Source organism: Phalangium opilio, unplaced genomic scaffold, assembly GCF_054372755.1.
Source record: "Phalangium opilio isolate 3A_F unplaced genomic scaffold, DU_Popi_V2 ptg000079l_1, whole genome shotgun sequence".
In the NCBI taxonomy this organism is placed as follows: domain Eukaryota; kingdom Metazoa; phylum Arthropoda; class Arachnida; order Opiliones; family Phalangiidae; genus Phalangium; species Phalangium opilio.
Window position 1 is genome coordinate 10209970 of NW_028324187.1, and position 25308 is coordinate 10235277.

General features: G+C 42.8%; 2 protein-coding genes across 6 annotated transcripts; both read right to left on the reverse strand.

Moving 5' to 3' along the window:
• Positions 1-216: 216 nt before the first annotated feature.
• LOC149654878 (uncharacterized) lies at positions 217-21302 on the reverse strand. 5 transcript variants are annotated; one of them, XM_089846575.1, is made up of 17 exons: positions 20986-21302; positions 19995-20187; positions 19439-19550; positions 18032-18185; positions 17674-17818; positions 17318-17551; positions 15765-16615; positions 15425-15677; positions 9344-10248; positions 6652-9245; positions 5045-6586; positions 4734-4898; positions 3921-4633; positions 2079-3842; positions 1801-2007; positions 1538-1716; positions 217-1442 (listed from the first exon to the last, which is right to left on the reverse strand). In XM_089846575.1, the coding sequence occupies exons 1-17, from the start codon at positions 21148-21150 to the stop codon at positions 1113-1115; spliced, it is 10506 nt and encodes a 3501-aa protein (XP_089702701.1). In that variant the 5' UTR covers positions 21151-21302; the 3' UTR covers positions 217-1112. The 5 variants fall into 5 exon arrangements, with proteins under 5 accessions (XP_089702701.1, XP_089702700.1, XP_089702702.1 ...); XM_089846574.1 differs by having other exon boundaries at positions 217-1089; positions 1167-1442; positions 2079-4633; XM_089846576.1 differs by having other exon boundaries at positions 2079-4633; positions 4734-4778.
• Positions 21303-21835: 533 nt separating this feature from the next.
• LOC149654879 (cholinesterase-like) lies at positions 21836-24929 on the reverse strand. The gene is made up of 5 exons (XM_089846577.1): positions 23585-24929; positions 23321-23527; positions 22599-23257; positions 22250-22531; positions 21836-22182 (listed from the first exon to the last, which is right to left on the reverse strand). The coding sequence occupies exons 1-5, from the start codon at positions 24098-24100 to the stop codon at positions 21966-21968; spliced, it is 1881 nt and encodes a 626-aa protein (XP_089702703.1). The 5' UTR covers positions 24101-24929; the 3' UTR covers positions 21836-21965.
• Between the last annotated feature and the right edge of the window lie 379 nt (positions 24930-25308).

The window sequence follows — 25308 nt, forward strand, 5'->3', positions numbered from 1 at the left end:
GTGTTCACTGCACGTGTAGATATTTTTAAATTTTATCGGGCGTGCAACTTGCGTGATCGAGTGGGCTGTGGAAAGAGTAAAAAACCGTTACCTTTATCCTCCTAGGTTGAAGGAAGAAAAAACAGGTCGTTAATATCGGAATACCTAAAGAAAAATTACATTATAGTCGAGTTAATTTAATAAAAACTTAATTTGTTAATTAACTAAACCTGAATATCAGAAATTATGTTGAAGTATTTATTAGCATAGTCATAAATTTTAGAAAAAAACAGGAAATATATATAACTGGGGAAGAAAAATTGGGGGGTTCTTTTTTTTTTTTTTTTCGCTTAAATTTGTATTTCATCTTTTTTTACTTTACTTTACTTTACTTTCTTTCTTTCGAAATGAAGAATTCATTATTATGTCAACTGTATACTCTTTCATTACAACTCCATTCCATTCCATTTCCTTTCCTTCGCCAGAGCGATCGGCGGCCATATTTTTGTCGCCCAAAACAACGCTATTACATCGTTAATAATATTTTATCTCCGTTTCAATATCCCAAGTTGAAGTAATCCATAGGCCTATATTATTATATATATGATGACAAAAAGTTGGTTTTATTTTACTACAAATGTTTTTTTTCTTTTTTTTTTAACCTCTTTTACATAACATGTTTTGTTTGTTTGTTTGTTTGTTTGCGAGTAAAGCCTTTATAAAGCAATCTACATTATATTTTTTTGCAATCAAAAAATTTCATCTCAAGATGAGATGCAAACGAAAAATAATAAAAAAAAAAATTTGAAAAAAAAAAAAAACAACTGGAAAAGAAATTTTTTTAAAACATTTTTGTTTTTGTTTTTTGTTTTTTCGTGTTTAAAGTTTGTTTGTTTGTTTGTAATATTTTTTTTTCCTCATATTAAATTTAATCCGTGTTGAAAAAGGGATAAGGGACCCAAGGATACAATAGGGGCCATGTTTGTCATATTGTTTTTTATTTTTATATAATATTAAGGAGCCTTATTGTTTTTTAAGGTTTTTTTTGTTTTTTTTTACTATAAATCACAGTGGTCATCATGATTGGCGGGGGTTCCAAGATGTCCACGACTAAAAATTTAATTTTTCTAATTTTAATTTAAAGTCATGAAACCTGAATTATTCGCGTCGAGATGATATTTACGAACCATTCTATCGGAACCGGGTGGCGGAGGAGGTGGCACTTCCCCTATAGCCGATTTCATTGACGCACGACTCCAAACATCGTTGGCGCCGCCCACGCCACCACCACCACCTTCCGCCCCGCCGCCACCACTATTGTTACCCACTAACTGATGAGCGCCACCCGAGCTCGCGTTGCTATTTGATCCACTTGCCGAATACATGTGCGGAGGAATTTGATGGGGTAACATTCCATTCATGAAATTAGGGACATTTCCACCCGTAGACGAACCCGAAAGGAACTTAACAAAAAGGGAGGACAAACATTGGCCATTAACCACCGAAGAACGCTCTTAAAGTCCGATAAACCAATTAAGAGAAATAACTTAACACTTACGTGCATATCGCATCCCTCTCGAATGAAATTACTTCCGACATTGTTAGACATTAATTGCGGCATTAATTCTCCGTGTCCCATTTGTTGAGGTCCTCCTAATCCTAATCCAGAATGTCCCCCCATGTGTCCCGTATGATTTGGGTGAGAAGCGTTTCCCCATTCACCAGCTGATTTCATATCTTACCAAAAAAGATCGCGAAACTTAAGTAAAACGGACGGTACCGTCTCGCGTACGTTGATAAAGAAAGGTTTAAAGTACTTACGAGACGTTCCCATGGTGTTATAAGACCATAGTCCGGGTCCTTCACCCATATTATTCATTGGCGCTTTCTTCAGGGCTCTCTCGGTCCCAATAGGCCGGGGTAGTTTCTTGTCGTCTTCATTCATTCCCCCTTGTTCGAGTCCTCCTCCCATACCGTAAGGTCGAGCACCGCTCGAGGAAGTGTTGGAGACGGTAGCTGGATTGTCGTCTAAGTCATTAAAACCTCAGTAAAACCCTTAAAATCAAAGCTAGGCGAAGATAAGTGCCTCGCGGACTTACCTCTATTGGCATTCATTTGGGGACTATTTTGATGGCCGCTTCTAGATACAAAGTCTTCTCCTTGAACAAAGTTACCGCTCCCGGCCGCCGCCTCCATATTTCCGATATTGTTTTGAACCATATTGTGCAACTGCTGTTGATAGTTGCCCAAGTAATTGGTGAATCTCATATGAGCTTCAGCCATGGGATGCGGAACGTTCATTCCTCCCAAGGTAGGTGGTAAATTAGGTCCAATGGCTCCAGCCGGAGCTATCGGGAACTCGTTAGGTTGATGGGTCGGTTGTTGAGCTTGTTGAGGCCCATTGGGAGGCGGCGGTGGTGGTGGAGGAAACGGGTGAGGATACAGGAAATTCGCCAGGTTTTGGGTTGCCGGAGGTTGAACCATTCCGCCGAGTTGCGGGAATGGCAAGTTCACGGCGGAATTGCTGGGTCGGAAATTGTTGCCAGCCGCGTCCAAGAAAGGTTGAGATGGGTTCGGTAGTCTATTGTGTTGAGGAACCTGTTGCGTAGGATTAGGAGTCGATAGAGGACTGTGTCTCATTCTCATTCCCATCATAACTGGCGCTCTACTCGAAAAGTCAGGCGCATTCGGGTTCAAGTTGCTTTGAACAACGGGCATTCCTGATGAACCATTTCCACCGTCATTCGGGTTGTTTCCGGAACCATTATCGGCGTTGTCTTGTTGTTGTTGTTGATTGTTGTTCTGTTGATGAAACTGCTGCAAGTAGTGATGCAACATTTCTTGTTGTTTCATGTTGGCCGCGTTGTAGCTTTTTGACAGGAAATTTTGATGGTTCTGTTGCTGTTGCGACGATTGTCCCACACCCTGAGTCGACCCGGAATGCATCTGACCATCTTGAGAAGAACCGTAATGTTTCTCCGCTAGTCTGGCCGCCACAATCTCTTGGTGAGATTTCATCTCGGCCAAAGACCTATCTTCGTAACCTCCCACGTTATACTTCTCGTTGTTATTGGAGTTATCCTGTCGCGACGTGACGTTATTAGAGTTGTGATTCGGCGACAGAGAGGTGACTGAACCGATAACGGAAGCCGTTTCGCTGGTAATATGCACGAAACTGGTATTGGCTATCGTATTTCCAGAGTGCCTGGTGGTGACGCTGCACGTACAGACGGCTACCGACAGGTTACCTCGATAACCGGGAGCTTTAGCGGCGGTTAGAAGGTGATTAGCTTCGGAACTGGGTGAAGACGATAGGGAATAAGAGCTCTGTGACGTATTTGAATTTTGAAAACTAGAAGCCACCGAAGTGACGCCCACCGCGGCTACGCTAGCGAAATTCGGCTTGGTTTCCTTCGAATCTTTTTGTCCCCAGACACTCGGTTGAGCTACTTTACTGAAGATATTGTTAAACGGAGAATATTCGGGCGTGGCCACATTGCCGACGTTCGAATGATCTTGAATCGACTTATTCGAAGATCCGGATGACGGTTGTTGAGACGATTGTTGCTGTTGATGCGAGGCTTGTTTGGGGAAGGCCGATCCCGTTATTGAACCAATTGGTACGACGGTATCCGAGGAATCGGAGCCGTACTGATTTTGTCCGGGCGAGTTACCAGAATGCTTACCGATGGCGGAATTATTCGAAGGTAGAACAGACGGTGTGGAACTACTCTTAGCGATAGGATGTAGTTGATCCTGGTTATTCTTACCACCGGTAGCTTCTTGTTCGCTGGAAACAAGTCGACTACCACCACCCAAGGCGGAGCTAACGGCGGCTACGGTTTTGGTTGATTTCCCAGGAGCTATAACCGCCATGGTGTAGGATACTGTAGTTTTAGTACTCGTGGTGTTATTGGATTGGGACGATTTACTCTGCTTACCACTAACAATGGCGTTTCTATTTCCTGGAAAAGGATGCTTATCGCTTATCTGATCCTCGTGTTTAGGAGGTAGATCGCTACTCGAATGCCGAATTAGTTGGGTGTTGCGCGAGAAAGGAGCTAAAGACGCGTGGGCATCGGATCCCGGGTGATGCGGCGCCGCCGCCGCCGCCAGGTTATTAATAGTAAGAGGTATCATTTGAGAGAAAGGTGGCGCCGCCGTAACGGGAAGGCTAGGAATTGGCATAAACGCTTTATTGGAGGCCAAGGCTTTAACTGGCAAAATGGAACGAGGCGAAGCCGATATCTTAGAAGAGGAAGATGAGGAGCCTAATTGGGTAGCGGAAGCGCTACTGGTTAGTTTACTAGAGGTACGCGAAACGCCGCCGCCACTCTCCTTGCCGCCAACTGGTTCCGATCGCGTAATGCCAGACTTGGCTAACAACTCTTCAATCTCATTATCGGGTTCTTTGATTAGGTTAGTTATCAATTGATGAGCTTGTCTCGTCGCCTCCAAATTACCTCGGATGATGACGTTTCGATCTCCCTGCCCTTTCTGTTTCTCAACCTCGATATTAGCGCCAGAAACCTCGCGAATGGTATTGATGTTGCAGCCACCGCGTCCAATTACTCGACTAATGGCGTTGGCCGGGACGCAAACCTTTCTGGGAGCGTTCAGGTACGCGATTTCCGCTCGCGACGTAGTTTGTTTTCTGTAAATAGAATTACAATCTCACGTTGAAGACTAAACCGAATCCCGCTTGGAAATACTATTAGTAGGCCTAGATTGACACATGACACATGACAACTAACCTTCGAACGACTTCCTTCCATCCTTCTTCCCTTTTTTGATTTTTCCTGGAAGCAACAAAAGTGGTGACTGGATTTTTTAGAGCTTGTAAAGAGGAAGAATTGGCCGAAACATAGTTGGACGGAGAGTCCAGGTCAAGGCCGTGGAAAGAGTTAGTTAGACCGCTCCTAGAAAGAATAAGAGCGCCTCACAGAACAAACGATAGAGAAGAGTAGAAGCATTCGCGCCGCCAGAGACTAAAGACTATCAACGCCAGAACCCAACCCTAAGTCTATTCCACCCACCTATAAGTTAAAGAAAAAAAAGTACTTACAAGTTGGCCGCGAGTTTATCAGTCTTGTCGTCTTTAACTTTATCATTCTTCGCGTTACAGCCAGTATTAAGTCCACCAGTTTTCTGACCACCGCCGCCGCTCTTGGGATTGGTCCGTTGAAGAGCCACTTTGGGTGGTTGAAACGAAATTGGACTGAAGTGGGAAAGAGAGGCGGTCGAAGATGGCGACCAGGTTGGTATCAAGACGGGTACCATCGAAGAATGCACCGGGGCACTGGAAACCGTCGTTGTTGTCGACGTGATGGTTGGGGAAGATACCACCGATATCTCTGGCTTATTAGTCGTTTGTTGTTGCTGCTGTTGTTTACTCTTATTGGTATTTGCATTGTTATTATTTCGATGGTTATCATCTTTCTGGTTATTACTGGTGGTAATTGATGTTGAGGCGGATGTGGCGGTGGCGGGAGAGATACTTGAATTACTCGTTATATTATTAGACTCAACCTTTGTGGAAGCGGCGTTAGTCGCTTTATGAAGCGCGTTTTTAACTGGTTTCTTATCTTTCACATTGGGTTTCTCCTTACTCTTCTTGTCGTCGACGAAACTCGGATTTGGGATAATAACGGACACACCGGTACCAGTAACTTTATTGAGATTTGGTTTATCGGAAGGGGACTTATTGTCCGTCTTCTTGGGCTCGGCTTTACTAACCTCGGGAGAGACTTTCTCGACTTTATCTACGTGATTAACAATTTTATTCTTTTGCTTGCTTTGTTGCGATTGCTGCGACGCTCCTTGGCTTTGGGTGGTGACGTTTGTCGTAGTAGTAGTAGTAGTGTTGGTCGTTGACGTCACGACACTAACGGAGGGGGATGATACTGGTAGACTGTAGGCGCTAGAGTTATTATTGTTGGCATTCTTATTGACTGGTTCCTTATTATTAAGATTTTTGAGAGCGATGATCTTCTTATTAGCGCAGTTGTCTTTTTCTTCCTTTTCATCATCGTCGTACATATCTTCATCTTCGTCTTCCGTGTCTTCCTCCTCAGACGGACTGCTTTGGTTACCCGCGTGGTTATCCCCCGACTTTTTATCTCCACCCGCGGCTTCCTTAGCGGCGCGCAATTGCTCTTGGCGTTCCTTCTTCTTTTTGCGTTTCCTCTCGCGTCTCCGCGCGGCCGCGGCTCGACGACTTTCTTCGCGCGACTTCTCCATGTCCAATTCCTCCAGTAGGATGCTGGCGTTCTTGTTAGCTTCGACGGCTTGTCTTTCTTTAGCCAGTCTCAAGACTTCGGTGCATTGGTGGCATTTCTTTAGTAATTCTTTATCGCTGATGGTGGCGATGTAACGCGTCATCTCTTGGTCGGATGGAAACTGAGTGACGTGTTTTACCATGTACTTAACGACCTTCGCGTGTCCTCGACGAAAAGCGGCCATCAAACACGATATTTTACGATTGTCTTGGCTATCAATATCAGCTCCGGAATTAACTAGTAGTTGAACTACGTCCAAGTGACCGCCATTCGCGGCTAGCCATAATGGAGAGTTACCTTTCTTATTTTTAACATCTACCGAAGCCCCTCTGCAATTAAAGCCCAATACGTAAGATGGCTGAAAAGGAAAGACTTTAAAAGATTATAATCTTACTTGGTCAATAATAGTTCCACGAATCTGTAATGGCCTTTGTCCGACGCGATGGTCAAAGCCGTGTCCCTGGACGATGGTACGGGAGGGGCGTTAACGTCGGCTCCCTTATCGAGCAGAACTCTACCAACTTCGACGTAACCTCCGGAGGCGGCTTCCATAAGTGGCGTCAATCCAGTTTTGGCTCTGTGTTCGACGTTAGCCTTCCGATCCAATAAGAGACTAACGACCTCGTGTCTCCCTTGAAAGCAAGCCAAGGTCAAGGCCGTATTTCGATTGGTCTCGATTTGGGCGTTGATATCGCTGCCCATATCCAAGAGCAACTTGACAGCGGCAGTGTGCCCATTCATAGCTGCCAACATTAAGGGAGATATTCCGAGTTTACTTCCAGTTCGGGAGTTGATTTCGGCTCCCGCGCTCAACAATAACTTGATGATATTGACGTATCCACCGGAAGCGGCCAAACTTAGCGGGGTGTAGTCGGAGACATTTCGGTGCTCTTTGTTAGCGGTTTTTTGAAGCAAGATATCTACAACTTCGTATCGTCCGCCGGAACAGGCTAGAGACAGAGCGGTGTCTTTAGTTCTCTCCGACTGAGCTTCTATTTCGGCGCCGTGGGTTAATAGGATCTCAACGACGCCAGCGTGACCCGCGGTGGCGGCTAACATCAAGGGGGTAAATCCTTTCTTATCCCTATGCTCGATATCAGAGCCGTGTGACAATAGAAGGTTAACCAACTCTTCGTGTCCTCCCGCGCAAGCCAAAGTTAGGGCGGTATCGTGGTTGCTGTCAGTCTCCGAGTTCAAGTCGACGGGTGGGTACTGAGGATCCATTAAATTCAAGGGAATAAAGTTGGGTACTCGCTCGGAATCCGAAGACTCCTTAGAAGATTGCTGTTGATCCGGTTGGATCTGCTGCTGCTGCTGCTGGTGGTGGTTTTGCTGTTGGACTTGCTGAATCTGTTGTTGTTGTTGTTGTTGTTGCTGTTGGTGGTGGTTATTTTGCGGTTGAGGCGGAATTTGAGGAGCGACAAAGCCAACATTCCCAACTAACAGTCCAGTTCCCGGCGGGTTCTGAGCCGCGATACCCACAGTATTCAAAGCGTGAAACGGAATTGAAAAAGGGGTGGGCATGGCCGAAGTCACGGAAGTGACGGCGCCAGCGTCGGGCGGCAAGGTTGCCATGGAGAGCCCCATATTGGTTGAAACCATACTTCCGTCTAAGCAATGGCTAGTCGAAATGGTCTGAGCAGTGGCGATTTGAGACGTTCCGTGTATTTGGTTGGCCGAACCGGCCATCATGTCTCCCAAAGTATCCAATGTCCTAGCCGGGGTAGCTACCATTAAGCCTTCGTCCAAGGAAGTACTCCTGGAAAAGGCCACACCCCCGCAGCTGGAAGGTAAGATTGGCAAGTTGGCGGGAGACACCGTCAGGTTGACCGGATAGGTGGTGTTAATACCACTCAAAGCCAAAACACCGGCTGTCTCAAAGGATATATTACCAATATTTCCCCTGGTCAAATCGCAACTGGATGAAGCTTGAAACTTAGCCAATTGTTGCGGAGAGAATAACTGCACTTGTTGTTGCTGCTGTTGAGATGGAAGCGGACTTTGTTGAGAAACGGCCATTTCCAACTGTTGTTTGCTATTCTTATTCTTAGCGCCTTTGGCGGATTTCTCAGCCACGCCGCCGCCTTCATTGGTCATTTCACCCTTAGCAAATCTGCTTTGAAGTTGCTGCAGATGTTGTTGCTGCATAATCAAAGCTTGGCTGACCGAGACGGGATCGATAATGGGGAAAGTATGGGTCGTCTGCGTTCCCTCCGTCGTCAAATTAGGATTACAAGCACCAGGCATTAACGCGATGGCGTCCGCCAAGCACTCTGGAATTGGCTTCCTCAAATTGAAACCGGGAGCTATATCGGAGAAGATAAAGGATTGCTGTTGTTGCAATTCCTGAAGTTGTTGTTGTTGAAGATGCAATTGCTGGGCTTGTTGCTGTTGAAGATGTTGCTGCAATTGTTCCGAAATGACCAAGTTCCTCATATTGAGTTTCTCAACTTCTTCTCCATCATTGGGTACCTTGGATGATCCAGAGTCCCCTCCTTGTTCACCCTCCACTTGTTGAGGCGAACCATGAGGATGGTAAGGTCCCACCAAAAGATTTTGATGCAACTGCTCTTGTTGTTGCTGTTGTTTTTGCTGCTGCGAGTTGTTTCCTTGATTGTTATTATTCTTGCCATGCTTTCCCGACTGCTTGCAACCCTTTCCGCCACTTTTCCCTGTACCGGACTCGTTCCCTACTGGTACGGGGGCGATGGTTTGGGGAGGTGGTCCCGGTGGCGAGGCGGGAGAGACGGGCATAGGTAGAGGCTGAGTGGCTTGAGGATGGTAAAGCTGGTACGATTGCAAAGCGGGGACAGTAGTGGTGGAAGCGGCCAGATGAGTCGTTTTTAAACTCATTCCTAGGTGATTGGATAACCCGGATAGTTCTCCTAATAGAGGACTAGGTGTCCCTGGGGAAGTTCCCAAAGAACCAATATCTAGGAGAGCGGTATTATTCAACAGTAATTGCTGAGCGTGATTCGTCGCCATCACCTTCGGAATAAACAAATTAAAGAAAGAAGGTTAAGTCTCCGGATACCCGCCCCAAAGAGAACTAAGGAAGGACACAAGGATCTTTGTTAGTTAATTACCTGTTGGAAATTATTGGTAGCGCTAGTAACGGTGGAAATAGCGGCCGCGTTCGTAGCGGCATTTCCACTGGAAGCCAAACACTGAATATGGTGATGGTGATGATGATGGTGGTGGTGATGGTGATGATGTTGCTGCTGCTGCTGCTGTTGTTGTTGCTGTTGCGGCGGCAGACCCATCAATTGCTGCTGATTATCCAATATATGATTCCGTTCCTGCAATTCCCTTTCAGTCCGATGAATATCCTCTAGTATCTCCATCTTCTTCTGAATGCGTTCTTCCTTATTACAAATTACCGAAGACGTTGAGGACGAGGGCGAAGAGGAACCGGGACCTTTTTTCAAAACTGAGACGGCCGAGCCTTCAAAGGGTGGTCTCTGTTGTTGGGGGCTATTCGGTTGTCTCAAAGCCACGGCTAGTTGTTGTTGCTGGGCGATGAGTAATTGTTGCTGATGTTGAAACTGCAACTCTCGCGTCAATTGTCGCTTATCTTCGCCTCCTCCTCCCATTTTTTCCGGGTCATTTTCACCATCGGCTCCCAGAAACATGGTTAAATTTCCGGTTAAACTGTCAAAAATATTCTTCTGAGCATTGAGTTCCGCTTGAATGTGGTGATGGTTGGCTTGAGCGGAGGCGTTCATCTTCGTTTTCGGACTGCCAGCTTGGAAATCTATAAACTCGTCAGCTCCCAGAGAGGAAGAAGACGGCGATGAAGAGGAAGACGCGACAATGTTCGAGACATCACCCGATTTTGAAGTCGGATAAGGGACTTGGCCGCCGCCGCTATCTCCTACTTGTGGCGGCGGTGGGGTTTGTTTGGGTTGGGAAGATTGTTTAGAGGAATCTGGCGCCGAGTTTCCTTCAATAAACGTATCTTGGATCTGGAGCTCGTCCTCGTTTTGCTTTTCTGTTAAGTACAATATTAAAATTGTTCCACTTAGACTAGGTACTTTGACATCCGGGTTGACTTAGAATGACGGGAGAAGGAACAAAGGGTTCATACGAGCCTCCAAAGTTTAGTGTAATGCTATTCCAATGGAGGGGGGTTGTTTGTTTACGTTTTGCTTAATTACTCCGTCCCTGTTTGTCGTAGCCCAAATCTTTTAGTATGGTTAGATGGGGGACAAATTGGACTATAACATCCTCAAAGGACATCCCCGTATCTCTAGTAGACCCAGAGTTACGAGGCTGCAAAGTTGGGTCTAATGCATTTCCTATGGAGGGGTTTGTTTGTTTACGTTTTGCTTAAGGACTCGGCCCCTGTTTGTCGGAGCCCTAAGTTCTTAGTATGGTTGGATGGGGGACAAATTGGACTATAACATCCTCAAAGGACATCCCCGTATCTCTACTAGACCCAGAGTTACGAGGCTGCAAAGTTGGGTCTAATGCATTTCCTATGGAGGGGATTGTTTGTTTACGTTTTGCTTAAGGACTCGGCCCCTGTTTGTCGGAGCCCTAAGTTCTTAGTATGGTTGGATGGGGGACAAATTGGACTATAACATCCTCAAAGGACATCCCCGTATCTCTACTAGACCCAGAGTTACGAGGCTGCAAAGTTGGGTCTAATGCATTTCCTATGGAGGGGTTTGTTTGTTTACGTTTTGCTTAAGGACTCGGCCCCTGTTTGTCGGAGCCCTAAGTTCTTAGTATGGTTGGATGGGGGACAAATTGGACTATAACATCCTCAAAGGACATCCCCGTATCTCTACTAGACCCAGAGTTACGAGGCTGCAAAGTTGGGTCTAATGCATTTCCTATGGAGGGGTTTGTTTGTTTACGTTTTGCTTAAGGACTCGGCCCCTGTTTGTCGGAGCCCTAAGTTCTTAGTATGGTTGGATGGGGGACAAATTGGACTATAACATCCTCAAAGGACATCCCCGTATCTCTACTAGACCCAGAGTTACGAGGCTGCAAAGTTGGGTCTAATGCATTTCCTATGGAGGGGTTTGTTTGTTTACGTTTTGCTTAAGGACTCGGCCCCTGTTTGTCGGAGCCCTAAGTTCTTAGTATGGTTGGATGGGGGACAAATTGGACTATAACATCCTCAAAGGACATCCCCGTATCTCTACTAGACCCAGAGTTACGAGGCTGCAAAGTTGGGTCTAATGCATTTCCTATGGAGGGGTTTGTTTGTTTACGTTTTGCTTAAGGACTCGGCCCCTGTTTGTCGGAGCCCTAAGTTCTTAGTATGGTTGGATGGGGGACAAATTGGACTATAACATCCTCAAAGGACATCCCCGTATCTCTACTAGACCCAGAGTTACGAGGCTGCAAAGTTGGGTCTAATGCATTTCCTATGGAGGGGTTTGTTTGTTTACGTTTTGCTTAAGGACTCGGCCCCTGTTTGTCGGAGCCCTAAGTTCTTAGTATGGTTGGATGGGGGACAAATTGGACTATAACATCCTCAAAGGACATCCCCGTATCTCTACTAGACCCAGAGTTACGAGGCTGCAAAGTTGGGTCTAATGCATTTCCTATGGAGGGGTTTGTTTGTTTACGTTTTGCTTAAGGACTCGGCCCCTGTTTGTCGGAGCCCTAAGTTCTTAGTATGGTTGGATGGGGGACAAATTGGACTATAACATCCTCAAAGGACATCCCCGTATCTCTACTAGACCCAGAGTTACGAGGCTGCAAAGTTGGGTCTAATGCATTTCCTATGGAGGGGTTTGTTTGTTTACGTTTTGCTTAAGGACTCGGCCCCTGTTTGTCGTAGCCCTATGTTCTTAGTATGGTTGGATGGGGGACAAATTGGACTATAACATACTCAAAGGACATCCCCGTATCTCTACTAGACCCAGAGTTACGAGGCTGCAAAGTTGGGTCTAATGCATTTCCTATGGAGGGGTTTGTTTGTTTACGTTTTGCTTAAGGACTCGGCCCCTGTTTGTCGGAGCCCTAAGTTCTTAGTATGGTTGGATGGGGGACAAATTGGACTATAACATCCTCAAAGGACATCCCCGTATCTCTACTAGACCCAGAGTTACGAGGCTGCAAAGTTGGGTCTAATGCATTTCCTATGGAGGGGTTTGTTTGTTTACGTTTTGCTTAAGGACTAGGCCCCTGTTTGTCGGAGCCCTAAGTTCTTAGTATGGTTGGATGGGGGACAAATTGGACTATAACATCCTCAAAGGACATCCCCGTATCTCTACTAGACCCAGAGTTACGAGGCTGCAAAGTTGGGTCTAATGCATTTCCTATGGAGGGGTTTGTTTGTTTACGTTTTGCTTAAGGACTCGGCCCCTGTTTGTCGGAGCCCTAAGTTCTTAGTATGGTTGGATGGGGGACAAATTGGACTATAACATACTCAAAGGACATCCCCGTATCTCTAGTAGAACCAGAGTTATAGGCCTCCAAAGTTGGGTGTGACGCTATTCTTATGACATGTTTTTGAACATTTTGCTTAATATCTCGGTCCCTGTTTGTTATAGCCCTAAGTTCTTAGTATGGTTGGATGGGGGACAAATTGGACTATAACATCCTCAAAGGACATCCCCGTATCTCTACTAGACCCAGAGTTACGAGGCTGCAAAGTTGGGTCTAATGCATTTCCTATGGAGGGGTTTGTTTGTTTACGTTTTGCTTAAGGACTCGGCCCCTGTTTGTCGGAGCCCTAAGTTCTCAGTATGGTTGGATGGGGGACAAATTGGACTATAACATCCTCAAAGGACATCCCCGTATCTCTACTAGACCCAGAGTTACGAGGCTGCAAAGTTGGGTCTAATGCATTTCCTATGGAGGGGTTTGTTTGTTTACGTTTTGCTTAAGGACTCGGCCCCTGTTTGTCGGAGCCCTAAGTTCTTAGTATGGTTGGATGGGGGACAAATTGGACTATAACATACTCAAAGGACATCCCCGTATCTCTAGTAGAACCAGAGTTATAGGCCTCCAAAGTTGGGTGTGACGCTATTCTTATGACATGTTTTTGAACATTTTGCTTAATATCTCGGTCCCTGTTTGTTATAGCCCTAAGTTCTTAGTATGGTTGGATGGGGGACAAATTGGACTATAACATCCTCAAAGGACATCCCCGTATCTCTACTAGACCCAGAGTTACGAGGCTGCAAAGTTGGGTCTAATGCATTTCCTATGGAGGGGTTTGTTTGTTTACGTTTTGCTTAAGGACTCGGCCCCTGTTTGTCGGAGCCCTAAGTTCTCAGTATGGTTGGATGGGGGACAAATTGGACTATAACATCCTCAAAGGACATCCCCGTATCTCTACTAGACCCAGAGTTACGAGGCTGCAAAGTTGGGTCTAATGCATTTCCTATGGAGGGGTTTGTTTGTTTACGTTTTGCTTAAGGACTCGGCCCCTGTTTGTCGGAGCCCTAAGTTCTTAGTATGGTTGGATGGGGGACAAATTGGACTATAACATCCTCAAAGGACATCCCCGTATCTCTACTAGACCCAGAGTTACGAGGCTGCAAAGTTGGGTCTAATGCATTTCCTATGGAGGGGTTTGTTTGTTTACGTTTTGCTTAAGGACTCGGCCCCTGTTTGTCGGAGCCCTAAGTTCTTAGTATGGTTGGATGGGGGACAAATTGGACTATAACATCCTCAAAGGACATCCCCGTATCTCTACTAGACCCAGAGTTACGAGGCTGCAAAGTTGGGTCTAATGCATTTCCTATGGAGGGGTTTGTTTGTTTACGTTTTGCTTAAGGACTCGGCCCCTGTTTGTCGGAGCCCTAAGTTCTTAGTATGGTTGGATGGGGGACAAATTGGACTATAACATCCTCAAAGGACATCCCCGTATCTCTACTAGACCCAGAGTTACGAGGCTGCAAAGTTGGGTCTAATGCATTTCCTATGGAGGGGTTTGTTTGTTTACGTTTTGCTTAAGGACTCGGCCCCTGTTTGTCGTAGCCCTATGTTCTTAGTATGGTTGGATGGGGGACAAATTGGACTATAACATACTCAAAGGACATCCCCGTATCTCTACTAGACCCAGAGTTACGAGGCTGCAAAGTTGGGTCTAATGCATTTCCTATGGAGGGGTTTGTTTGTTTACGTTTTGCTTAAGGACTCGGCCCCTGTTTGTCGGAGCCCTAAGTTCTTAGTATGGTTGGATGGGGGACAAATTGGACTATAACATCCTCAAAGGACATCCCCGTATCTCTACTAGACCCAGAGTTACGAGGCTGCAAAGTTGGGTCTAATGCATTTCCTATGGAGGGGTTTGTTTGTTTACGTTTTGCTTAAGGACTCGGCCCCTGTTTGTCGGAGCCCTAAGTTCTTAGTATGGTTGGATGGGGGACAAATTGGACTATAACATCCTCAAAGGACATCCCCGTATCTCTACTAGACCCAGAGTTACGAGGCTGCAAAGTTGGGTCTAATGCATTTCCTATGGAGGGGTTTGTTTGTTTACGTTTTGCTTAAGGACTCGGCCCCTGTTTGTCGGAGCCCTAAGTTCTTAGTATGGTTGGATGGGGGACAAATTGGACTATAACATACTCAAAGGACATCCCCGTATCTCTAGTAGAACCAGAGTTATAGGCCTCCAAAGTTGGGTGTGACGCTATTCTTATGACATGTTTTTGAACATTTTGCTTAATATCTCGGTCCCTGTTTGTTATAGCCCTAAGTTCTTAGTATGGTTGGATGGGGGACAAATTGGACTATAACATCCTCAAAGGACATCCCCGTATCTCTACTAGACCCAGAGTTACGAGGCTGCAAAGTTGGGTCTAATGCATTTCCTATGGAGGGGTTTGTTTGTTTACGTTTTGCTTAAGGACTCGGCCCCTGTTTGTCGGAGCCCTAAGTTCTCAGTATGGTTGGATGGGGGACAAATTGGACTATAACATCCTCAAAGGATATCCCCGTATCTCTAGCAGAAACAGAGTTACGAGCTTCTAAAAAATAGTGTAATGTTAATCCTATGGAGGGGGTTTGTTTACGAACATTTTGCCCCTGTTTGACGCAAATTTCCCTGATTTCTCTGAACTTTACTAAAAATTCCAAATTTCCCTGAATTTTCCATGAGGTTTTTGTCAACTATTTATTTCCCTGATTTTTGCAGGTTTGTATGAACCCTGAACAATGATGGCGGGAGAAGGAACAATAATGACTCGGGTACTTACGAATTCCGGATGGAAGAACTTGCAAATAAGATTGGTTCTTATTGGCGGCTCTGACACTATCAGCGGCTTGATCACTGTGAGCATTGTGAGGCGGAACTCGCGGCGACTCGTTTTCAGGGCCAGGTGAACTAAGCTGGGTTAAATCGGCTGAAGGTGGAGGCGTGGTTATGATATTATTGGGGTATTCTAATAGGAGTTGGACCACGGCGGTATGTCCACCCTTCGACGCTTCAATCAACATTGTAGAGTTGTCCTGAGGAATTACAATGAGCATAACCGGTTTTATAAGGCCAGCTAATACGATTAGGAATGGCGAGAGAGAGTGGAATGTAATAATCACCTTTAGCTTATGAGTAGGATCAGCACCGTGGGCTAAAAGTAACTCGACAACAGCCAGATGTCCACCAGCGCAGGCCAATGAGAGAGGATTATGGTCATTATTGGTGGTCATCTTATTGACGTTAGCGCCTCGGCTGATTAAGAACTGCACGGTACAAAGATGTCCAGCCCGCGCGGCCTTCATCAGAGGCGTTCGCCCTCCTTCCGATTCGTGCTCCAACTCGGCTCCGGCTTCCAATAAAATGTCCACAACATCCGTATGTCCATTCTCGCAGGCGTAGGTTAGGGCCGTGTCTCCGGTAGCGGTTGTCGCGTTGACATTGGCGCCAGCGTTAATCAAATACTTGACTAACTCTAGATGTCCTTCTTGAGAAGCTTCCATCAAGGGCGTACTGGCGCCAAGCTCTATGTCCGCCACGGCTTTAATTAGGAAGTCGGCTACCTCGAGAAATCCGCCGCAACACGCCAGGGTTAAGGCGGTTTCCTGGGTTTCTTCGGTTTGGGCGTTGATATCGGCGCCTTGACTTAGAAGTAACGCCACCATTTCCTCGTGTCCTTCTCGAGCGGCTTCCATTAAAGGGGTATAACCTTCGTCGTTGACCTCTTCAATGTTGGCTCCGCGTTCTAAAAGGAGCATGGCCAACTCGAGATGACCTCCGCAAGCGGCCAAGGTCAAAGGGGACTCGAAACTATCGGCGGGCATGTTGACTTGCGCCCCCGAATCGAGGAGAAGCCGAGCTACTTCAACGTGTCCATCCATGGAGGCTTCCATCAAGGCCGTGTGCATTTCGTCAGTCTTATGTTCTTGGTCGGCTCCAGCTTCCAACAGGAAACGAACCATTTCTAGATGACCTAATTATTTTTTGGGGACGGGTTAATTACAATTAGAACCTGACGCGATTGTAATTGAGCAAATATTTGCCAGCAAAACATAAAATGATCATGGTAAACGCGGGTACACATTGGTCATCAAACAAAAAACTTTTACACATAATATTTAGTTTCAAAAGTCAAGACTTTGTATTTTTAGTCAAACAATTCTTAAAACAAATCATATTCAAATATTCAAAACAATTAAAACCTTTGAATTGGTAAGAGATCAAAATATAGTTGTTAAGTACTTAAGTGTACTTCTTTTACCTTCCGACTGCGATGTCCAACGATATTAAAATAATTCAACACTACTACAAACATTACTTTATTCTTAAGCGTAATTTAAAACCATCATTGTCGCAGACCCCATAAACCCAGATAACTTAAAAAAATACCGTGCAAAACAAATTACAGTTGTAAGTACTTAAGTGTACTTCTTTACCTTCCGACTGCGATGTCCAACAATATTAATATTAAAATTCAACACTACAAACATTACTTTATTCTTAAGTGTAAAACCATCTTTGTCGCAGACCCCATAAACCCAGATGACTTAAAAAAAAAATACCGGACAAAACGAATTCTTTCAAAATTATATAACTATGATTTTACTGGGGACAAGTACTTGACACACTATGGTAAATGCACCGTCAAAGGTAGGTAATGAAAGAGTGGACGTACCTTTGTAGCAGGCTAGTGTCAGAGCGCTTTCTTTGAATTCATTAGAATGGGTGTTTATGCTGACACCGTGTTCAACTAGAATGCGGGCAACTTCGACGTGTCCGGCGGACGCGGCTTCCATTAAGGGGGTATGGCCGTTCTCGTTATGATCTTCAACATTGGCGCCGCCTTCTAGCAATAAATGAACTATCTCACTAAAGCCACCCGCGCATGCAAACATTAGGGGAGTATTGCCTAAAAGAACAACAAAAACCATCTCTTTAGATTAGTTATCGGACGGAGCTGATTGGACCGTGAGATTATTTCTTTTCAAAAAGAAACGTGGATTAATATTGTTAGTTTTGGCGTGTGTTCACCTTGAGCCGTTTGAGCGTTAACGTCGGCTCCGTGAGCTAGAAGAAGTCGAACTATTTCCACGTGACCGGCGCTCGAAGCTTCCATTAAGGGGGTCGTGTCTTTTAGACCTCTGTCTTCCACATTCGCGTGAGTCGCCAGCAAAAGCTACAGAATGGGTTAATTTATGTTGCAACATTTTTTGTTTCTTTCTTTGTACGTTTTTCTTTACAAAAATATTATGGTCTTTTAAAATACAAAATTTGACTTTGGTAACAAAACAAACATTTACAAATGAAAAACAATATCTTGAAACTGAAAAGCTAACTTCTACGATAGTGACCTAGTGTTGGACTCAATTCTTTCAGGTGTTGCAATTACCTGAGCGAGCTCAAAAAATCCGGAAGAACAAGCTAATGAAAGCAAGCTTTCTCCCTCCTCCGTTATTTCGTTGACATTTCTACCTTCCTCTAAAAGACGTTTGACTGTTCCAATATCTCCATCAATGCAGGCCTCCGCTAAACTTCTACCGGTGCTATAATTAAATCATGCAATAAAACAACTTCAGTCTCCTCAGGCTTTCAACAACTTTTAGTATCAATTTCCCAAAATTTTCCAGCGTTTTTCCCCATACATTTCCAGCGTTTTTCCCGTACATTTCTCAGAGTTTTCCAGCGTTTTTCCCATACATTTCTGAGTTTTCCAGCGTTTTCCCCATACATTTCTCAGAGTTTTCCAGCGTTTTCCCCATACATTTCTCAGAGTTTTCCAGTGTTTATCCCCATACATTTCTCAGAGTTTTCCAGCGTTTTTCCCATACATTTCTCAGAGTTTTCCAGCGTTTTTCCCATATAATTCCCAGAGTTTCTCCATACATTTCTCAGTTTTTCAGCGTTTTTCCCATATAATTCCCAGAGTTTCTCCATACATTTCTCAGTTTTTCAGCGTTTTTCCCATATAATTCCCAGAGTTTCTCCATACATTTCTCAGTTTTTCAGCGTTTTTCCCATATAATTCCCAGAGTTTCTCCATACATTTCTCAGAGTTTCAGCGTTTTTCCCATATAATTCCCAGAGTTTCTCCATACATTTCTCAGAGTTTTGCCCATATATTTCCCGAATTTTCCAGGGGTTTTTCCCCATATATTTCCTGAGTTTTGAAGGGTTTTTCCCACGTACATTTCCCAGAGTTTTCCAGGGGTTTTTCCCCCATATATTTCCCGAGTTTTGAAGGGTTTTTCCCACGTACATTTCCCAGAGTTTTCCAGGGGGTTTTCCCCCTAGATTTCTCCAGGGTTTTCCCCCATAGATTTCCCTGAGTTTTCCAGGGTTTTTCCCCAATTTATTACCCGAGTTTTCCAGGGTTTTTCCCCCATTTATTACCCGAGTTTTCCAGGGTTTTTCCCCCATTTATTACCCGAGTTTTGAAGGGTTTTTCCCACATAGATTTCCCTGAGTTTTATAGGGTTTTCCCCCATAGATTTATCCAGGGTTTTCCCCCATAGATTTATCCAGGGTTTTCCCCCATAGATTTATCCAGGGTTTTCCCCCATAGTTTTCCAGGGTTATTCCATGGAGAAATAACAATAGGATTTTTTATAGTTGAAGTAACCCCTTCAGAGCAAACTTAATCAAACCTCACAAATTTCCCTGAATTTTACTAAAAAATCTAAATTCCCCAGAGTTCTTTGTCAGGTATTCCTTTCCCTGAGTTTTCCATGTTTGTAAGCACCCCATCCACCCCCCTTTGTTAATTTTTGGATTTTGAAAGATCAGATTTATATCCTACTTTTCTTCGTGAGAACCAACATCAGATGACCTCATCCTGGTCAAAGCAGCAGCCGCTTCATCCAGGGCACAGCTTACCGATGATGTCAATCTTCTTAGAACCTCAGGATCCGCTGACATTAAAATAATAAGAAATTTTTAATACTTCATTTTTAAATACTATCCATGTACAAAATACGATCATTCTTTTATTTCTACATTTCATCCCTCTTTTTTATTCATTCTTAAACCAACTGAACTCTCTCAGTAGACAATTATGCCACAAAATTTCATCCTTGGCCCATTGCCTTTTATCTCAAGTTTTTGGGGAATGTTTGGAGCTATGAAGGACTAGTAAACAATTGCAGGCCCGGGTTAGAACCCAAAATAATTGTACCAGGGCCTAATATTTAAAAAATGTCTGTAATCTTCGAAATTGAAATACCAATGGTTTAAAATCAGTAAAACTTATTTACTTCCTTTAACTATTAAGGTTTATCAAATTCAAAACCTTTATTTTGATTAATTTAAAATTGCTTAAGTTTAGAATTAGAGAGAGAAAAAGAAAAAAGGCTTACATGATGTTTGTAACAGGGAACTTCTAAGCTGCTCACCAGTAGCAGCTAGTAAAGCTTCCAATCTGGCTTGCGTTTCTGGATCTACACTTTGCAAATCCGGACTATCCATGTCTTCAGCAGAGAGCAAAAACTTGGAAGTGTCAAGTGTCGGTTCGTCGTCTAAATCCGCTTGATCCAAGATGAACGATTCGACCTTTCATGAGAGAGAAACACACCATTGAAGTAACACATAACATCATAATGATATTTATAATTATTAGGTTTAACCAATATAAGCCTTTATTCATTTTATTATTTTAAAAGACTGCAAATTAATGGTCTACATTTTAATTTAACATTTAATAAACCTAATTAATGATAATGTCCAACCTTAACATACAATATGATAAACCACCATCCTTAAAAAGGCTTATATACAATAAAATACCAAACATGTACTTAAGCCTAAATGATAAGATTAAAGAAAGTTCAAAACAGATTGGGGTTAAAAAACTTGAAATACGCTAATAACTTATTATAAGTTAATGAAGATCAACAAAATTACGTACAAGGAAACTACAAAAACAATAAATAATAGAATACAATAGTTCTTTTGTTATGTACAGGGGGGAAAAATTGAAATATATGTTCTGATGCCCTTAAGAGTTTGAATGATAGTTAAGTAACGTCATTAGGTTAATTAATAATTGTAAATCGTTCGCCTAAGACTTCTCACTCTTTATATAATTAGTTTTAAAAAATTAGGCCTAAGTGTACGAAAAAATTAGGCGTATCCTAGGCCTAGGTTCCTAAGGTTCTATTATTTTCGTCATTTCGACGATTTCGTACGATCGTATCTGACCCTAAGGCCTTGGTTTCGGAAAAACCAGTCTTAAAACGTATACGAAGACGCGAATATATACAAATCCGTTGGTTTTTTTGGATATTTCGTAATTAGGGGACGGTTGAAAGGGATTCGGGGATTAAAAATCAAGCTACGGAAATAATTTACCTCTGAACAATCATCGTCGCTATCTGATAATTCATTTAAATAATTTGTTAAGCCTTGTCCAGCTTGGTTTCCCCTGACGGGTGATGAGTCCCGACCTCGAGGCGAACTTTGGTTGTCTTCGTTTTCGCGAAGCTTTTCAGCAACATTGTTGGATACATTCTGCATCTTCGCGCACCGCGTTTAATTAAATGAAACTAGCTTAATTGGGATTATTATTAGTAACTACATAAAGAATATTGAATATAATTAACACTGAAAACAGGCCCGAGTCGCCTGGGTCGCCATAGTTTTTAGCCTTTCCGCGGATTAGGGCCGGACATAAGCCCAAAGAGGCCGAACCGTGTCTAGAATTTTTATGGCTAGTGATGTATTACGTCTCCAAATTGATTCCACTTCATACGCGTTGCGCTATAAACTAGAAATATTAAACAAAATTTTAATTAACACGTAAACGAACGTTTGAGTTTAAAAGTATTCAAAATATAATTTACTTATGTTCAGTCCCGCTTAAAAAAAGGGGACGAGAAACAAACAGTAGTTTCCGGTCATTAGATAATAGTAAAGAAAATTATTTTAAAAGAGCATAATTATCTGCCTAAAAGCGAAAACATATTTAAAATATGACAGTAATTTTCTAAACTTACAGTTTGAATTTTTCGCTTAAAGATTTTCATAGTTATTATTCATAAATAGTTTTGTTTGGCAACACCGGATGTCGGCCACCACGTGTTCCATACATGTTCACCAAGGAGGGTTGAGACACTCGAGAGAGAATGTATTATCACTCCTTGTCCTTAAGCTTTTGGAACAACACACACCGCGAATTTCAAATTTCGAAATCAGAAACAAGTTTCGAAAACAATCTATTTTAATACAAATACCTACATAACTTTGGACTTCAATTATTATTTTACAATTAAGGTACTTAAAAATGAGTGATGATGATAAATTCTATGAAATTTGTTTACTGAAAACTAAGTTCAACTTATAAGTAAATGGATTTGACCCCGATCAGTGTTATTTTGCATTTTCATAAGTTTAGGAACGATATCATCCCAAAATAAACACTTTGACTTTCTTAAAAAGCTTCCGGTTGCGCTCGTATTGGGTGATAAGACCAAATACTCTTCATTCTCTAAAGTATGAACGGGCCACTGAATGTCTTGCTTATCTCCATTAGGCGCCGTAGTTGGGTTTCTTAATTAAATTTATAAGGTTAAAAATAATTAAAATAAACATTAGGAATTATTATATAATGTTGTACCCTGATTTTATAAAGTTTCCCCAGTAAGTCATGATCCGTTCCGAGAATGTCCGCTCTTCTAAAGAATACTTTTCGGAAGGTTTTCTAACTTTTCCAAAAACATGCATCAACTCAATTCCATGATGGGCTCCAATCCATTCGGGAACCCCGTATCTTTCCCATAATTCCTTTGGACGATGTACGTAATAGTACTTGTAAACCTTGTTACCGGATTTAACTAGGGATCTTTCAAATATCGCCGAGGGACAAGTGAAAATAGAGTCCGTACCAATCATAATCGCTCTGAGAATTAAAAATAATTAAGTTTTAAGCCTTGGCTTTTAAAACTATGAGTACGGACGTAGTGTACCTTAAAGCTGGATTGTTGTACTCAACTCTATTACCCCCGTATCCATACAGAGTTCTGATGACTTCATTGGACAATCCGTGCATGCCGAAGAACTCTTCCATGATGAATTTAATTTGATCCCAAGAAGCTTTAACATCCGGTCGTGTAAGAATAAAGTTCAAAGGGTAAAACGCCGCCAAAAACAAGGAACTTTCATCTTTATCAATGCCGGATATGACGTCCTTTTTAACGGTCTTCATGAACGTTGAATTGTTGATCAAATTCATAGGATTGGTTTTGATGAACTGGCCATCAATAACTGGTCGAAATATATAGACCTGATCGTAACCAAATTGCGGTTGATCGTCTAACAGATCAAAGGCGTCTTTGGAATTTAAACATTCTACGACGGCACTGATGTTGTTCATTTTATCGGAACAACCAACGTTGCTAGCCAGTTCCAAACTTCTTCGATACACCACGTCTTTATCTTCGGTTGCGAAGGCGCAGTTAGGAGAGCCACTTTGAAGAATAGCTCTTTGGAAGTACGGTTGACTCTCGGGTGACAGCATATGGAAGCCGGCGGAACTAGCCCCCGCGCTGAAACCGGCCAATGTCACTTGGCCGGGGTCACCTCCAAAAGCCTCGATGTTCTCCCGGACCCATTTAAGTACCATGACCTAGTAGTTGAAAAGTCAAGTCAAGTTTAGGAATTAAAGGTTTTGGAAAAAGAGGAACCGTACTTGGTCCATTAATCCAACGTTTCCGGGAGCGTCTGGATGGTCCAAATATAAAAATCCGAAAAAATTCAAACGATAGTTGAAGAGGACTGTGATGACGTCAGTTTCCGCGGTAAACGTCACGCCATCTTGAAGTCCAAATGAGGTTGAACCCCGGGCGTAACCACCACCGTATATCCATATCACAACGGGAGTTTTTGGTTTGACATTCTATACGGTAATACAGTTTAAAATAGGCAAAAAAGTTGGTTAAATATTTCAACTTACTTCCGGTACGTAAACTTCCAAGTACAAACAATCTTCCGACGGTTTCTGATCATCGGGTGGGAAAAAGTTCATCAAATGATCATTTAAGCGAAATGGAAGCCTTTTCTGGACGCAAAAGGGCTTCAACTCTTTGGCATCCAGAACACCATCCCAAGCCTTCGTTTCTAGCGGTGGTTTGAACCTTAGGTTACCCACAGGCGGTTGGGCATAAGGGATACCCAGAAAGGCTCGCACCATTTTCCCGGAAATTGGTGACTCCTTCCAAACACCTCGGACACGTCCATTTTTCAGAGTCACCGTCGGTTCATCTCGGACAACAGGATTCGCGTAAGTAAACGTGGTGGTTACGAACAGCGCAACAGTACAAATGAAAACCAGTCGTTGTCCAGACATTATCCGGAATGTAAGACCTATGGCGAAGGAGGTTGAATGAAACTGAAACTTAATTATTGACTGTGTTATCGTAATATTAAGGTTAATATTACGAGTTTCACCCTCAAAAACATTTGCCCCCATTTCCGAAAAATTTACAGGCTGATATTCAATACCTCCGGGCTAACTATAGAGAATGCGATTCAACTTTCATTTCGCAAGGAATAGATACTTAAACGGTTTAACTTAACAACAAAATAACAAACCTATTTTAAATTTTCATCAAATCATAACTCAATTACCGAAACAAATTCTATGATATCGCATTAAATTAAATTTTCCATAACTGCAATTTAATTTCGAATTTAATGGAACATTTTTGGTTATTTTGGTCGCGCGTTTTAGTACCCCTTTAAAATGAATAGCGATTATATGACGCTATGTTTTGTCATGGTAAAACAACTTGTGTCAAGTTTTCTTTCCAGAATTATAGTTAAAAAGCTTCCCCGAATTTTCCTTGTTATATCATTTGCCAAGTTTTGAATAATAATTAAATTTTTTTTACTCGGAAATTTAGAATAGAGTGTCAATAACAGCGAATGTTAATTAGCATTATGTTTACGATCTTCCCGGCACATTAAGAATTTTAATTAATTTTTTATTTCAAACGACCTTTAAGACGTGATTGTAAGCGAGCCAGTTTTTAATTAATTTACGTAATTTCTATAATATTAATGGCTGCATTAAAATCACTTATGGCGGAATAATTTTCCTTAACAAGGTATGATTAAATAAAATTTAAAACGAATGTCTCGTACATGTCTATTTGCGCTCAAGTTTAATTTTAATAACCTTGGCAATGGCAATTTATTCCAATGGCAAAATTCCAGAGTTGAAAACCCGCAATTGTAGTGCGAGTCTCTTTTCTAAAAACTTCATTTTAATTGGATTTAATTTAATTTTAATATACCAATTCTTTTATAAATAACGCGGTTAAGTTCAGGGGCAATTATTCACACCCTATTATTTACTAATTAATTAATTGATTAAATCTCGAATCGTGACTAATTAGTAATTTACTCAAAATTCTCTTATTTTTTTAGCAAAATAAGATCTAAATTTATCGAGAATCTAAAAAAAATAAAAGAATTAAGAGCCTTAACGCTAAAGCAGGGTACTCACCAAGAAGAAATCCAAAATTAAACTGTCTTCAAAATCGGGATAAAAAAATTAAAAATCGAAATTAGTAACCTTGGAATGAATTTCATCGCTCCCCCCCCCCCAAGCCAATTTTCCCCTTAATTTTCAATTCCGAACACGAATATATACGCAAGCAAGAATTAAGCAATGAT

Coding starts and splice junctions, on each gene's coding strand:
- LOC149654879 (XM_089846577.1), bottom strand. CDS start 24,100: ATGGGGGCAAATGTTTTTGAGGGTGAAACTCGTAATATTAACCTTAAT. Junction 23,528..23,584: donor TGGAAGTTTACGTACCGGAA/GTAAGTTGAAAT, acceptor ATTACCGTATAG/AATGTCAAACCAAAAACTCC. Junction 22,532..22,598: donor TACAACAATCCAGCTTTAAG/GTACACTACGTC, acceptor TTTAATTCTCAG/AGCGATTATGATTGGTACGG.
- LOC149654878 (XM_089846572.1), bottom strand. CDS start 21,150: ATGCAGAATGTATCCAACAATGTTGCTGAAAAGCTTCGCGAAAACGAA. Junction 15,678..15,764: donor ATCCTACTCATAAGCTAAAG/GTGATTATTACA, acceptor GTAATTCCTCAG/GACAACTCTACAATGTTGAT. Junction 1,443..1,537: donor GAGAGGGATGCGATATGCAC/GTAAGTGTTAAG, acceptor CTTTTTGTTAAG/TTCCTTTCGGGTTCGTCTAC.